This window comes from Betta splendens, chromosome 13 (assembly GCF_900634795.4).
Source record: "Betta splendens chromosome 13, fBetSpl5.4, whole genome shotgun sequence".
NCBI classification, from domain to species: domain Eukaryota; kingdom Metazoa; phylum Chordata; class Actinopteri; order Anabantiformes; family Osphronemidae; genus Betta; species Betta splendens.
The window spans coordinates 8,222,432-8,237,429 of record NC_040893.2 but is presented as its reverse complement, the minus strand read 5'-3'; the positions used below and the strand labels follow the sequence as shown (position 1 = coordinate 8,237,429).

At 48.1% G+C, this 14,998-nt stretch overlaps 2 protein-coding genes across 2 annotated transcripts; one reads left to right on the top strand and one right to left on the bottom strand.

Annotated features, from left to right (window-relative positions):
• The first annotated feature begins 561 nt into the window (after positions 1 to 561).
• On the top strand, positions 562 to 3,407 carry fkrp (fukutin related protein). Its single transcript, XM_029170597.3, has 2 exons — positions 562 to 953; positions 1,116 to 3,407. Exon 2 carries the CDS (start codon positions 1,222 to 1,224, stop codon positions 2,818 to 2,820), a length of 1,599 nt encoding a protein of 532 aa, XP_029026430.1. The 5' UTR covers positions 562 to 953; positions 1,116 to 1,221; the 3' UTR covers positions 2,821 to 3,407.
• A 724-nt stretch (positions 3,408 to 4,131) lies between these two features.
• On the bottom strand, positions 4,132 to 10,954 carry slc1a5 (solute carrier family 1 member 5). The gene is made up of 8 exons (XM_029170596.3): positions 10,281 to 10,954; positions 7,703 to 7,745; positions 7,550 to 7,618; positions 7,291 to 7,457; positions 6,969 to 7,202; positions 6,687 to 6,881; positions 6,441 to 6,575; positions 4,132 to 6,360 (listed from the first exon to the last, which is right to left on the bottom strand). The coding sequence occupies exons 1-8, from the start codon at positions 10,811 to 10,813 to the stop codon at positions 6,132 to 6,134; spliced, it is 1,605 nt and encodes a 534-aa protein (XP_029026429.1). The 5' UTR covers positions 10,814 to 10,954; the 3' UTR covers positions 4,132 to 6,131.
• Positions 10,955 to 14,998: the final 4,044 nt, after the last annotated feature.

Below are 14,998 nucleotides of genomic sequence, written 5' to 3'. Positions count from 1 at the left end.
TTAATATGTTTAATCTTACTACAAATACTGTTGAAAAACATGTATGTCCTAAAAGGCTTACAAACATTATGTAGGATACTTTTATTTTGTAAACGCCGGATGTGCTTTCAGCTCCTTGTCTTTGCCGTTGTAAGTGTCCGTGTGTGACAAATAAAGGACTGCGTTCCTCACAACACAACGAACGGGTCGCGAGAGTAAAGCATTTCCTGCCATTTTACGAGCGCTGGCTTTTAAGTTGCGTAAAGATAGCCAAAAGTAATGACAGCCCCGTTTCCGGTTTGAGTTTTCATTAACATAAATTTCCGCAGCACAGATATACCGTGATTTTTGATTGCCATGTGCTGTTTACCGAGTGGCTGCTTTGTTCACTTGCAGAACTCTGATGATCTATTTAACAGCAATGAACCATAAAATAAAATACAGAAATCTAAAAAAAATAAATGCCTAGTTTTTCCGTCCCAAAATCACAATCGCAATGTGTGTGGCTCTGAAAAAGCAGTTAAATAGTAGCTTAAGTATAATGTTGAGCCGACAGTTTTAGACAAATAAAAATCCACCTTTATTGTGGAGGGTATCAGCCGGAAGTGTTCCCGAAGGACCTGGTGGTCATGGACGACCGGAATGATGGCACTCGTACGCTAAGATTTCCCTATCGAGCTTATGTTATGCTACATAGTAACATTCCAATTCTCTAAATTGTAGTTTTCCTGTTCCATCTTATGAATTCAAACACAACCGCACATCTGTTGCCTCACGATGAAGGCTGGTCTGTTTGTGTGCCGCTGGCCACCTAGCCGGCTGTGCCGCTGCTAGCAGAGCTGCAGCTCAAAACCAAATGTGGATGCAACAAGCTCACTGGACTTAACGTTGCTACACTGTAAAGCGCCCGACAACATGACACGTGCACGATCCTGGACTGCGAGTTGTTAAGAGGAAAATCCATCCAAACTAAGGTGAGTTGCGATTGATGTCACCAGCCTGCTTTTATTGATTGTTAATGCAGTTAGCTATCAACGATCAAATTGTACTATGCAAATAAGATATGAATGTAGAAGCTTCTGGACATGAAATCATTAATCAATCATCAGCGTTGTTTTTGTTTCTTTCATTCACAGCCTGTCTTCTACTGCCAATCCTCTACTCTTACACTAATGGGAACCTAGCTTTCTTTTTTGAACCTCAATTTCTCCCCCTGGTAGAGCAGTAAAGTAATCAGCTGCCATGCGTATCAGTTTCTGTCAGGGCCTGTTAACTGGTGCCATCATCCTCAATCTCCTTATACTCTACTACGTGTCCCGAGCCCAGCAGCAAATGATGGACAAGAGGAAGGAGCTTGGCAGAGGCACAAGGAAGGTTGCCTCACCAGGTTCCAGTCTGGGAGGAGGACTCGGGTTATTCATAGGAGCCGGAGGCGAGACTGGAGTGGCTGGAGTGGAGGGACACGGTCGAAGCCCGCGTGTGACTGTTGTTCTTCGAGAGTTCGAGGACTTTGAGAACTACGTGGGGGATGTGGCTACTTCCTTCCTCCACCAAAGACCCGAGCTCCCTTTCTTGGCTGTGGCCGACGCGCTGCCGTACCCTCCCCTGGTGCTCCCAGAGGGTGCTCGGCTCCTGGTGCTCACCCCCAGCCCCGAGCAGCCGCCGCAAGCCCACAGGCCGGAGTTCCACGTCCAGACAGAGTTTGTGCTCCTGGTGCCTGATGGGGCGGAGCTGGAGCAACCTCGGGCTGTCGAGAGGCTGATCCGAGAGTTGGAAGGAGAGGGCGGGGGGCCCGTCAGGCTGGTAGCTGCACCCATGCTGACCCGATCGGCCGTGCAGTGCCTTCACCTGCGGGTGAACCTCAGAGAGTGGACGGCCACATACTCACCGGCCGCATCTGGGAGCAGCGGGAGCGTGTGCACGGCTCTACAAGGAGATGCAGTCGTCCTAATCCGTACCGAGGACCTTTTCAACCTCTCTGTCCCTTTGGGACGGCCACTCTTCTCCTCGCTCTTTGTCCAGACAGCTTTGAGGGGCTGGAAGGTCAAGCTGCTGGAGAGCCCCTGCTTCTCCGCGACCCACCGTCCCCTCTTCAGCTCCGCACACAACCAGTGGAAGGCCGACACCCGGCTGAAGGAGGCCACGGGGAAGCTCATGAAGAGCTTTGGTCTGAAGCGTCTGCTGCTTCCTGATGGCAAGGATCAGTGGTACGGCTGCAGCAAAGAGACGCCGCGCTGCTTTGGCACTGTGCAGGACGACACACCGGACTACCTTTATTTAGACCGATGGACGCCTCCCTGCTGTTTGCGAGCACTCAGGGAAACAACCAAGTATGTCGTTAACATCCTGGAAAGTTCAGGCGTACGCTACTGGCTAGAGGGCGGCACCCTGCTGGGCGCCGTCCGCCACCAGGACATCATCCCGTGGGATTATGATGTGGACCTGGGCATTTACTTAGAAGATGTACTCAACTGTGATCAGCTGAAGAACTTGGACTCAGGTTCCCTGGTCGACGCCAACGGCTACGTATGGGAGCGGGCGGTGGAGGGAGACTTCTACAGAGTCCAGTACAGCGAGGCCAACCACCTGCACGTCGACCTGTGGCCGTTCTATCCGCGGAACGGCGTCATGACCAAAGACACGTGGACGGAGCACAAGCAAGACGTGGAGTTCCCAGAGCACTTCCTGCAGCCGCTGGTGCCCATGCCCTTTGCTGGCATCACCGCCTACGGGCCCAACAATCACAGAGCCTTCCTGGAGCTTAAATTTGGGGAAGGGGTGATTGAGAACCCCCAGTACCCGAACCCTGCTAAGAAGAGGCTGGACAGAAGCAGATTGTGAACCGTATGTGGAAGAACCGATTTGGTTCCAAAGTGGCTGAATTTGCTGTTACTACAGTGTACCAGAAGAATACAGTAAATGTATTATCTTCCAGTAATCAGTGCTCAGATGTAGCCGCTGGTACACTGTATTTCACAGTACTGCACTAGTAGCCAGGTTTACTGACTCTGTTCGTGATGTACAGTGCACCATCATTGTGACTGTTGTTTAAATTATATTGACGTTAGTGTCTTTGTGAAAGCTACAGTGTGGATCATTTTAAACAGGTTTAGGTTTTGTTAAGTGTGGTTCTGCACTGCCCTCAGTTTTGCACATTTAATGAATGAATGTTACGTAACGTGCGGACTAGCTATAGAGGGTGAAGTGAGGCGAGCTCTGCTCCATTATTACCGGACTGAATTTGGAAGTGCATAACAACCCTCGACCTCGTGTTACTGCTGAGCACTCGTGCCAAATAAAGAAATGTCAGTTGGCCAGATAAACATCACAAGGCGTCGCACACCAGCACTTGTGTTGTTACTCGTGTATTTATGTATAAAGCGTCACTGCATTTCATGCTGGTGAAGCAAATAAAAGCTTTTCTGTGAGCTTTTTGTTCTCTGGTGCTATAGCTTTTGTGAGGTGTAGTGTTTGCGTTTGAACACTAGGTTGCAGTGCACACAAGAGTAACGTATTGTCTCCGGTCATAATGCAAATCTGGCCGAATCTGGCATTCATTTTTACTTTTTTAATCAAACGTTTGATTGAAGTTGTCGCTGTCAAAAAAAGCAATAATTCTACTGATGTTTGTTACTGGCAAACATGGTGGCAAAAAATTAAAGCTCCAGGTATAAAACTAGCAAAAAGTAGACCTTTAAGTTAACAATTAAGAAATTCTAACCTTGTAAAGGTTAATTATAAAGCTGCTGTATTAGATTAAATTGGACTATACAGGTGTACCTAATAAAGTGGCCTGTGTCCAGTTATGCAGGCCTGTGAGGTGGAAGAAGAGTGAATCAATAACCTCAAAGCTCAGTTTTCTTTTCTGTCACAGTCTGGTTGCGATTTCTGAATTCTAGTCAAGCAAAGAGGAATTTGTTACAACTAAAATAGTTGTAACAAATAAGTTACTGCAAATACTGTATCCTTGTGTTTACATTCCTTGTTGATTATGGAAAACGTGACTCATGTGGTAATTACATTATACCACTGGGAGGGTATGTGCAGTTATTTTTGGATGCAGTACCATAAAAACCTGCCTCACAACAGTGAGACATCTAGACTTAGGTAATATGTTTGTAAGTTCAAATATTTGTAATATAAAAAAAGCAATTAATTTACAAAACTTAGTTTATTGTTACATGTGCCACTCTGCATAAAGGCTGCATGGATCCCACAGACGCCTCTGCACGTTCTCCAAAGACTACAAAGGGTCAATTCAAACTCGTGAGTATTCTTTGAAACATAGGCCCGTTACAACGCAGTCATTCCATATACTATGTGCATACTCAGTCACTCACTGAGCGAGAAACATGGTTAATAATCTCATGAAGGAATGACAACAACCTTGTACCAAAAAAAGCAACTAAGAACAAGAGGTCCGAGGCCACGAGTAGCACCCAGGTAGAGACTGCACTAGATAACGTGAAAAAGCATCATACAAATGCAGCTGATGCAGAAAACAGACTAACCTGGGAAAAGAAACACGTTTGTATAAATTAGTGGGGTTGGATGTGATGAAAGAGCCTGCTCTGTGGTTAAAGCAGATTAGCTCATCCCGTTACTGCCACATCATGTTCTCCAACATCACGTCCTGAACTTTACTGAATGCAGAGTACATTTGAGAGAAGCGTCAGATGGAAGCACCTTACTCACAAAAAACCTTCTTTGGATTTTGAGAGCTTGAGAAATAAATATATACATAACTAATCAACCATCAACAGGGTCTCAAGGAGGTTCGAACAACTTCATGTTTATGGTCAGATCTGTTCAATTTGAGGTCCGCCTCCTGCAGGTTTAACAGTCCACTACTGCTTTTCTAGTAGCTTTGTAGTACAGGGAATTTTTTACAGTTTTTTTCCCACAATAATAAAAAAAATGTCCGCAACACACACATGCACACTGTGCTTCAAAACCATTTGTGCTTTAAAATGCTGGGACCTACAAAAAGAAACAGCAGTAATAAAATATTGGCTAGAACAATAATGATTTTTTTTTAAAAAAAAGCATACATCCCTGGAAATGTCTATAAGTGTCGTCTGGAGTCTCCTTCCCGTTTGCTGGATGGGTGTGTGATTTTTGGTCTCGGAGTGTTGTGGAGCAGCTGGAGGAGAGTCTTCAAGCTAAAGGTGAACCTGAGATTGTGTCGACCTGCTACAGCACTAAATGTCCACGTGAAGGGGCAAAGAGGCCCCCGGCCTTATGGCGCCGTGGACAGGGTTTCATTTGGTGTGCCTGTGGGAACATACATGAAGGAGCAGCTTTTCCAACAGCAGCCACTTCAAGGAGTCATTAAAATCAGACTGTAAAAGATGTCGGCCACCTGAAAAAGTTTCTGCAGTTTTAGCAAAAGCAAATTTGCATGTTACAATGTATTATTGTTTGTATAATGTAAGTAAAATCTATAGATTATGGTCAGTGTATAGAAGTAGTGATTCATATACAAAAGGCATAATTAAAATATACCGTTAAATGAAACTGGCCATAAAGACATGCAGTAAAACTCTTTAAAGCTAATTATTGATTGTCTGGGTTTTTTCAGATCTCACTTCTCAGAAGATTTTAACCAAACCAATCATCTGATCCTGGAAATCTCGGAATTGGATTGTTCCACATTTCCCTACATACAAGGTCCTGTTTGACTCTATTCATGTAACTTCCATTCCTCCATCATTAACACACGCAACAGTTAGAAGTCATTTCTCAGTTTGAACTCGTCCACTGTGTCTCGCAGGGGGACTCGCTGGTCTGGCCTCTAAACACCTCAGTGGACACAAACGTTGGTCACATACTAAACTCCTGACTTTAGAATTTAAAGTCGTGCAAAGTTAGCCTCCAGACAGCAGCCAGACTAACACGGGACAACGTCCCTCAAAAGAAAAGAAAAGTCTTTGCATAATTCGGAGTTTGAATTTCTCCTATAACGTTTTAGGTTTCCCCGGCGAAAGGTGTGGAGGACAGTTTTTATGTTCGTGTCCAGTCTCTCTCCAAACACCTTTTGTTTCAGGGCTAGAAAAAAAAAAGAAAAAAAAAAAAAAAAAGAACAGAAGGCTTCGAACCCCAGTGTTCATCTGGAGTGGAGTGAGTCCAAGGGCTCGGCGCCGTGAGCTGCCTCACATGACCGACTCCTTTTCACTGGACGGCGCCGCCTTGGTGCCGTTGCCGCCTCGCCTCTCGATGAGCGGCGAGTGCTCGGGCGCGGCGGCCGGCGCCTCCCCCTCCGCCCGGATCTCGCTCAGCTCTGCCCCCTCCTCCTTCTTGGCCTGGCGGTCCACGAGGTGCTGCAGGAGCCCGGCGCCGAAGGCGTCGCCCTCCACGTTCAGCACCGTGCAGGTACGATCGCTGCGGTGGAAACGAGACGGGAACTTAGCGGGCGAAAACACGGGGGGTGTACGAGGAGCACGCGGAGGCCGGGTACTCACACAAGCCAGTCCACGGCCAAGATGAGGGAAATGTCTTTGGTCTGAAGCCCGACGGCCTCCAGGATGATCGCGAGGGTCAGCACCCCGCCAGCAGGGATGCCCGCCGCGCCCACACTGGACGCTGTGGCCGTCACACTGACAGAGAGAGGGAAGGCGGCGCAGTTAGACACGGCGAGAGCAACTACTTCCTGATCCGCGAGCCAACCACAGCCCGTCTTTCCAGCCACGTGACCGCGGGCCACTTACAGGATGGTGACGACTTGGACGAAGTCCAGCGAGACCTTGTTGAGCTGAGCGATGAAGACGGCGGCCACGCACTGGAAGAGCGCCGCCCCGTCCATGTTGACCGTGGCGCCGATGGGCAGGATGAAGCGGCTGATGTGCTTGGACACGCCGTTGTTCTCCTCCACGCACTTCATCATCAGGGGCAGCGTGGCGGAGCTGGGGAGGGAGGCGGACACGGAGACGGTGAAGCAGCGGCGCCGCCTGTCTGTGAAGGCGTCAGGGGAGAGTGAGCACGGTTGTTACCTGGAGCTGGTCCCAAACGCGGTCGCCAGAGCTGTGAAGATGCCCCAGAGGAAGGTGTATGGGTTCTTCCTGGTGATGATGAAGTAGATGCCGGGCAGCACTAGCAGGCCGTGGATGGCGTGTCCGATGATGCAGCAGGCGATGTATTTGCCCAGGCTGGCGAACAACGTGCCCACGTCCTCCATCTCCACGATCTTGCCGGCGACGAGGAACATGATACCGAGAGGAGCGTACCTGGGCACAGGAAGGGCCAAATATGGGCTTAGCGCTCAGCGCCGACGTGTGCAGAGAGCAAGAACGAAAACGCGCAAGTGGCCCGTACCACATGATCCAGGAGACCAGAACCATGGTGGCCTCGTTGAAGGAGTTGAAGAACTTGATGAGGATCTCGCCCTCCTCCCCCAGCTTGCGCAAAGCCACGCCGAACACAATGGCGAACACCACCAGGCCCAGGATGTTCATGCCGTCCTGGTCGGTTCCAAACGGCACCTGGAGACGCGCACGCGTGCAAATGAGACACACAATCCACAGTCACAGGTCACTGGTCAGATGCACGGTACTAGTGTTCAGGCGGTGCCAACCTTCTCCACAGTGATGTTGGGGTTTCCATCAGTTCCATTTCTGGTCATCATTTTGTAGCTGGTGGCATACTGGACGAGAAGGAGCGGGTCCCCAGTTTAGCAGCTTATAAATAATCAGTTGTAAATGATGTAGAATTGGGGTCAAACACTCACCGACTGAAAGGCAGCAGACACCAGGTTGGAGGGGAAGATGTTCCTGGGGAGAGGAGACAGTTTATTACACGTCTAGGACAAAGCAAGTGAAGGAGACCTCAGCATAATTAGTGGGAGGAAGCACATGATGGAGACCTCGGGATCACAATAAAAAAGTAGCGCCACAGATCGGTACCAGATGCTGGTTCAGACAGAATCACAAGGTTTTGATCATGTAGGCACAGTTTCCCCCATTAATGCGTTTTCACACAATACCCTCACTTACAACGGATAGCATTCACTCACACTCAGGTGTATCTGCATATTAAATCTCCCTAGAACCCATGAAACGCATGTGCCTCTGATTCTGGATTTAGACTAATAGGGCATTAACTTCTTGAGCTCTTTCCAGCCATTCACTGGATTTCCGTGAGCGTGGCGCGTCAGGATTAGGCGTCATGTGACCGCGTGACGGGACGGCGTGCGGCCGCCGGATCAGTTATGGCTTAGCTACGACAGAAAGACAAAAAGCCCGCGGGGCCTTTCGGTCAACGCTTGAACTATTTGCATATTCAAACACATCCACACACGCGATCGTCTTTAAAAGTGTAGTTCAGCAGTATTCTGGGCTGCGGAGTCGTTGATTTAGCAGCTACGCGTGACGTCTGTTCGGTCAGACAGCATCACGGAGGCTGACAACGTCGTTTGACGCTACACGGCGCAGGTCCGGTGTCGGTTGAGTCGTATGTTACAGGAACCACTTCCTGTTTTTTTTTTATTTATGCCAGCTCGCTGCTGACACAGGTGTGTCACGCCGGCACCCACTTTTTATTTACGACGGCAGGAAAAGGACGAGAATGCTTTGAATGCAGCACCCAGCCAGGCGGGTGCGTTCCTTTTATGACGAGCAGCTGATTGTTTGGGGACAACACCCCTCGAGTTCCACCTAGTGTGTGACATCAGGGCAGTCCTGAAGCGCCTACGTGGATTTGTTTCCTACGCAAGCATAGTTCCGCCTGAGTTACAGGCCACTCATACTAATTAAAGAGCTACTGAAATGTAACAGGACAGGTTTGCGTGTGTGTGTTTCATACAACGTGCTTGTGTGGTAAAACATGTGCAGCCTTAGGCTTTAAAACAAGGAGCGTCCAAAAAGCTACAATACAGATTTAAACTTTCTAGGGACAGTTCACAATATTCAGACAATTATGAGCTAAAAATTAAAAAAAATCCACTGTCTACTCTGCTCCGCAGTCCCCCAGAAGGTAAACACTGTAACTGGTCAATAAATCTACACATGTGAATGGTTTAAAGAGGGAAAGCAAACAAAGGGCAGCAGATAAGAAATGTCAACAAGGATGTTTGACTCCGGTCAGAGTCAAACCTACAGGATGATGTGTGCTTTTAGGCTGACAAGGGTGCGTTTGATGACCAGTTCCTTTTACGCTTTGAGGAGCAGCTCTGTTCTGCCGTAACGAGATGCTGCCTTCAGGTCCATCATTCGACGACAAACTGGACAGGAACCAAAGTCACTGTTCTGTCTGAGGTCACTTTGTTAACAGACTACCGTGTTGCAACCGCGCATGGTTAAGCCAGGCCACACTGTTAATGTGTGAAGGAGTGGATCTGGCCTGCTGTGCGTTTAAATCTGCCTCTGGGCCCCATGACATGTGGCCAGCGGTCACGCTGTGAAAGGAAGGAAGGAGGTACTGTACTTTAAGTACAGGCGTCCGTAATTCATTCACCGGGTTCAGCACTGAACGCTGAGAACACTGAAACAACCCGAACCAAAACTGAGCACCTCAAATGTCTCCTACATCGAACCGAATGATAAGGTGTGAGAATCTTTTGCGTCTCACAACCCATGACGACCAAATCATCCTATATTTAGCTTTGGCACAATTACATTTGTAAAAAATTGTTGGGGTTTTTTTTGCCACAAGAGGGAACAAAGACGGAGTCAGACCACTCATAATTTCTTGGTTTTCTTGTGCAAACATGGCCATTAAAGCTGATTCTGATTTGGTTCGGTCACAACAAAGCAGAAAGCCTCGTAATTGGCTCGACACGGAAATAAAGCGCGTAAAGCATCTTTTTTTAGACCGAGGGGCAGTTCCTACGAGCAGGAAGCGTCCGAGCGGTGCGCCGGTGGGAAACGGGGGGGACGCGACACGAAACTCCACGTGTTGCGCGTGGGGGGTGGTGAAACTGAAGCATCAGGCGCACTGGGTTCCGCGACAGTGGCCGCTGCGCCCCAGGTGGTGCCGGCGCGCAAACAAAGCGCAGATGATGCAACTGCTTCTAGTCGTTACACCGCGGTAACGTCGGCCCAGCGGGCGGCCACGTGCGCGTTTCTATGAGCGCGACCTTACGCGTACGCGTTTCAGTCTCCTTTGCGTAACTAAAAACAAATTCAACAGACTAAACGCGCTACTGAGTGTTTGACTCGGCGCTCCACCGTTGCGACACTAGATACTTAATTCACTGTATTATTCTATACGGAAGCCACACACTCTGTCTCTCTATACATTACAACCACACAACTTTGAATCACAATGTTGTGCGCAGCAGGTGACGTGGCCCACGCGGCTCCACTCACCTGATCAAGTCTAAAAAGGAGTCTATGACTTCTTTGGAGGCGGGCACGCTATCATCCTCCGGACCCTGGTTCCCCGCTTGGATCTCCACCGAGCCGGGTTTTATGATGAATGCCATCACGACCCCGATGGACGAGGCGATCAGAGTGGTGACCAGGAAGAAGAGCATGGCCCAGCCGCCGAGCTTGCCCAGGGCTTTGGGGTCGATGCTGGCCGCCCCGGACACCAGGCTGCACACCACCAGGGGGATGATGATCATCTTCAGCAGCCGGATGAGCAGCTCGCCGGGGAAGCCGATGTAAATGACCTGGGTCCTGGTCAGCGCCACGTTGCGCACGCCGAGTCCGATGAAGACGCCGACGATGACGCCGGCCACGGTGAGGATCACCAGGAGGTTGGCTCTCACGATCCTCTTCACCTTCTCCGGCAGGGACTCGCTGCTCCCCGGGCCGTTCAGCCCGGCGGCCCGGGAGTCAGAGAGGTGCGCGTCGCCGTTGGACGCCTTTCCCCGCTCCATGTCTATCTTCTCAGCCATCGCGCGCTTTAAAGGTTACCTTGAAATTAACCGTAAACGATAAATGCTTGTATTAGTATTTAAGGCTGCTCTTAGTGCTATGGAAGTTCCTACAGATATCCCGAGTCCAAACTACCGGCTTAACCCCAGCACGCGACGGTTCCCCTGCTCGACTTATCTGCGCGCCCAGGCGCCCCGCCCGCACCGTGACGCGCGCCAGAGGGCGTGTTTAAATGGGAAATGCCTGGTCACCGTCGCTCATCTCATCCGTTTAAAATGTTTGATGTCAATAATTCGTTACTGCGTTGGAAAATTGGCTAGAGTGTGAAAAAGCAAAGCTTGTCGTTTCTAAAACAAAATAAGCTACTCTACATAAGAGTATTTAGTGGTATTTAGGAATTGCTTTCACAGCAAGGGTCCTTTTGGTGTGTGAGCTGGATATTTTATTCCAAAACACACGTTAGCTGGTTGAAATCAAAGACGAACTTTATATTAATATTCGGCAGCCTCAGCAGCAGTAGCTGACTTTCACACCTATTTTCTCTTAAGTGACATAAAAGAACTGAGCAGAACATCTGGAATATTATTTGTTGTGGCCCCAACGCAGTCATTTGTTCAGACCACCAGACCCTAATATTAAACCTGTGGGTTCAACAATTTCAACTCATGAAGTGTACCGTAAACAACCACACATACTGTATATTCAGACAGCACACACACTTGAGGATTACTACTGAAATTCTTGACTGCTGTTGCACCATGCACTGAAAAATGCGACTGCAGGAAATTTCATTATGAGCACTGATTATGAAATAAGGAAGCTGTAGAAAGTAGAACAACTAGAAAATCTGCGTTAGTGTAAATTTAACATGAGAAGGTCTCCACAGTTTCATTTTTATTTACACATTTAACCAGACGATTGTAGTTTTAACTGTAATATGACGTAGTCCAAATAATGCAGTCCTACTGGAAGATCTGCCACCACTAATCCTTTGCTACTACTCCCTTCCTATTAGCGTCACACGTGCACCGGCTTGCTTTAGCTGAGGAGTTAACAGTCTATACAGCTGTGCAGGCTGCCACTGGACTTTGATGGGACCTCCCTCCACTCGGTTTATTTGCTCTCCTCTCTAGTACCACTTCAACAAGGAATATCGTTATTGTTACAGTTAAAACATCAAAGAGTAAAGTGTCCCTGTAAAAAGTCCCTGGGGAGGGACACCTGCCGTGTGTGTGTGTGTGTGTGTGTGTGTGTGTGTGTGTGTGTGTGTGTGTGTGTGTGTGTGTGTGTGTGTGTGTGTGTGCGTGTGTCTACATATACACATGTCAGGTGTCCTTTTCCTGTATAAAAATGGAGATTGTGAAGTAAAGTGAGGTTAAAAAAATACAGTCAGAGATGCACAATGTTCAGGAGACATTAAATCCCCGGCAACAGTTTTTGGCAGGACATGGGTCGAACTGTAACAGTAGACGGTCTTTCATTATCTGCGGTACTGAAGCCCATTCTGGCATCCTAAAATGTAGATGCAGGGGTCACAGGCAGCCTGGGGTTAGCTTACAGTCCAACAACAATCCAAGCACTTTTTAAACTGCATCCCACTGGTAGAAATCGGTGGGAAACACACCTTTAGCACCAATAAAGGCCCACGGGACCAGGACCCGGGCCGGTAGGAAGCTGTCCTCTGTGAGCTGGGTTTGTTATCTCAGTCCTGTTCTTTGTTCCCTCTGACGGGGTGAATGATTGGAGGAGTTGCTGTGATTCAGTGAAACAGCGCGTTACTCTGTGAGAAAACACAAGTTCAATGGTGAATCCCGCCGCTGCGAGGGAGTGAAGAGAGTCATTCCAGACTAGGCCCCGTCTAAGAAAACAGGCAGCGCACACGGTGAACAGGCCGCGAGGACGAGCGTTTGCTCAAACCACAGCTGCACATAGCTTCTGGTGCGTTCATGCTCTCATTTGTGTTGCATCACAGCTTGAACAGGTTGAGACACGGGGAAAGTGGGACGCAGCGGAGAGAACGCGCCTGATAAACAAAATGCAGCTTTCTCAGGTATCGTGAGAACAGATGAGAGACAGGGAGACGGACAATGAAGAAGGTGGAAGCGTGGAAACAGAAAGGAAACTCAACACCACACCGTCATGTGCCAAACCAGAACAAGAGGCCTCTCAGTGACTGCAAGCTGTGTTTGCTCCGCTAGGGCACCTAATAAGACTCGGGCAGGGAATCAAGGCATAAGAATGACCGTGCAAAAGCTGCAAAAGAAGAAAAGTGCTGAGTCATTATGAAAACGCAGACCGGGTAGTCCTTCGGGAAGAGTGGAGGCAGTTCACGATTCCTTGGCAGCAAATTCTGCGATTACATTTTTGAACGCGGGTGTTGACGGATCAGGTGAAAACGGCGACCCACAAAAAATACACAAGCGCGTCGTAGCTCCATTCCCACAGACGTTTTCTATGAAGTCTCGACTTCTTTTGCTAAAGAACTGCATGCATTTAATAAGACAATAAGAATAAAGAGATTAAATGTAATGAGAAAAAGAGTCCCAAGCATAGATGAAGCAGGATATTGTCTCGGCCCTAAATCCCACACCCACAAACCCAACCCGACCTGGAGCTTTATTTAGCGATGAGTCTTTGCTGCATTGGGACAGTCAGATTTGAATTATATACAACATTAAACCTGCTAAATCTAAATGATATCACTGCCATAACGTTTATCATGTCATGTTGGGCCCGTTAGTGACTTTATTACGTGGCATTTCCCACAGCTTATCTGGATCCGGGGCCACTGTGCTCCCTGTAGCTCAGCAGTGAGAGCAGTGAGACCCCTAAAGCCCGTCTGATCTCAGCTTGTGTCACCAGGAGGGGCCTCTCGGACCCACTCACGCGTTTACACTGTGTAATCACACTGGCATTCTCTGCCCACATCCATCCTCGCTCTGTCGCAGCCTGTCTTTGATTAAATATAAAACTGGCATCTACTGTAGTAGAGCAGGGCTGTAATTTGATCTCTGGTCAAAGTGTAAAGCCTTGAACCTCACATGACCTTTGCTACAACATGCGATCAAAATCTTGACCTTAAGTGAAACGTCTGAAGCCAAAAGGAACAATCGTTATCATAGTAGTTGTTATATGAATAGTCATTATCACCTTAGAGCATCATAGTATGCAATCTGTAGCCAAAAGTATTCTTACTTGATCCACTCCTGTCCTCAAGCTTTAAATGACTGAATAGTGTTATGTATCTGAGGTTGTAAAGGCTTTATACATGCAGTTGAAGTCTATATGCTGCAAAACAATGTTGCACTGTTTTCACCCTCATAAACAAAGTTATGTGCAAAGCCTCACACTGCCGCACACATTTTTCTCCTCCTCCCGGCTTCACACACACGATCCTGGACCTGGAGTTAATAATTCACACACTGTGTACATCAGCACGAGGGATCCATTTAAGAGAAATGTGTTCAAACTGCGCCACGTGTTGGGAAGCCCACGTTCTACCTTCAGATGCTGAACCCTGCGCAGCGCCGTTTCACGTTTGCATGTGGTTGATGCTGACGGTGAAATGCTGACAGGACGATTTACCCCTATGAATAATGTAGTTTCATTATCTTTAGCTTTAATAATAAAGTAAGGAGGTTCCAGCAGCCAGCAGTGGAAGTATCTGCTACCTGTCATCGTCTAGCCCAGTGAAACACACCCTGTCAAAGACACACGTCAATGTTCCCGCAGTGCTTGTGATAGAAAAGAATACTTAAAAAATACCAAACACTTCACATGAATGCATTTAATTACCACATTGTGTGAAACTGAGCCTGTGTCACTGTTCGTATTTGAAGAATGGGTCCACGTTAGGCTGACGTCACTCACTGCTTTATTACACAGTGAAGTTTTATAAGAGGAGATTTAGATTCGTATACTTTCCATATTCTGAATACTATAAAAATCCAAATATAATCCTGTTTGCGTCTCCTCATACAGCAGGACTAAAGGTGTAATGCAAGGGTGTGACGCTTAGCATTCCTCACACAAAACGGCCTCAGGGACACAAACAATGCATCCATCCCAGGTCGGGTATTGTCACTGTACTTCGCCAGACCACGGAAAACATTCTTCTGAAAGTGAAGCGGACAGAGGAAAAAACAGATGCAGTCCAAGGTTTGCTGAATCACTTCTTCCAGCGCTTTTACTGCATGCATCCATCC

Excerpts from the sequence above, each read along its gene's own strand:
- fkrp (XM_029170597.3), top strand. The coding sequence starts at position 1,222 with ATGCGTATCAGTTTCTGTCAGGGCCTGTTAACTGGTGCCATCATCCTC.
- slc1a5 (XM_029170596.3), bottom strand. The coding sequence starts at position 10,813 with ATGGCTGAGAAGATAGACATGGAGCGGGGAAAGGCGTCCAACGGCGAC. Across the intron at positions 7,746-10,280 it reads TCCTTTTTAGACTTGATCAG|GAACATCTTCCCCTCCAACC; the intron begins GTGAGTGGAGCC and ends TCCTCTCCCCAG. Across the intron at positions 7,203-7,290 it reads CTGGTCTCCTGGATCATGTG|GTACGCTCCTCTCGGTATCA; the intron begins GTACGGGCCACT and ends TCCTGTGCCCAG.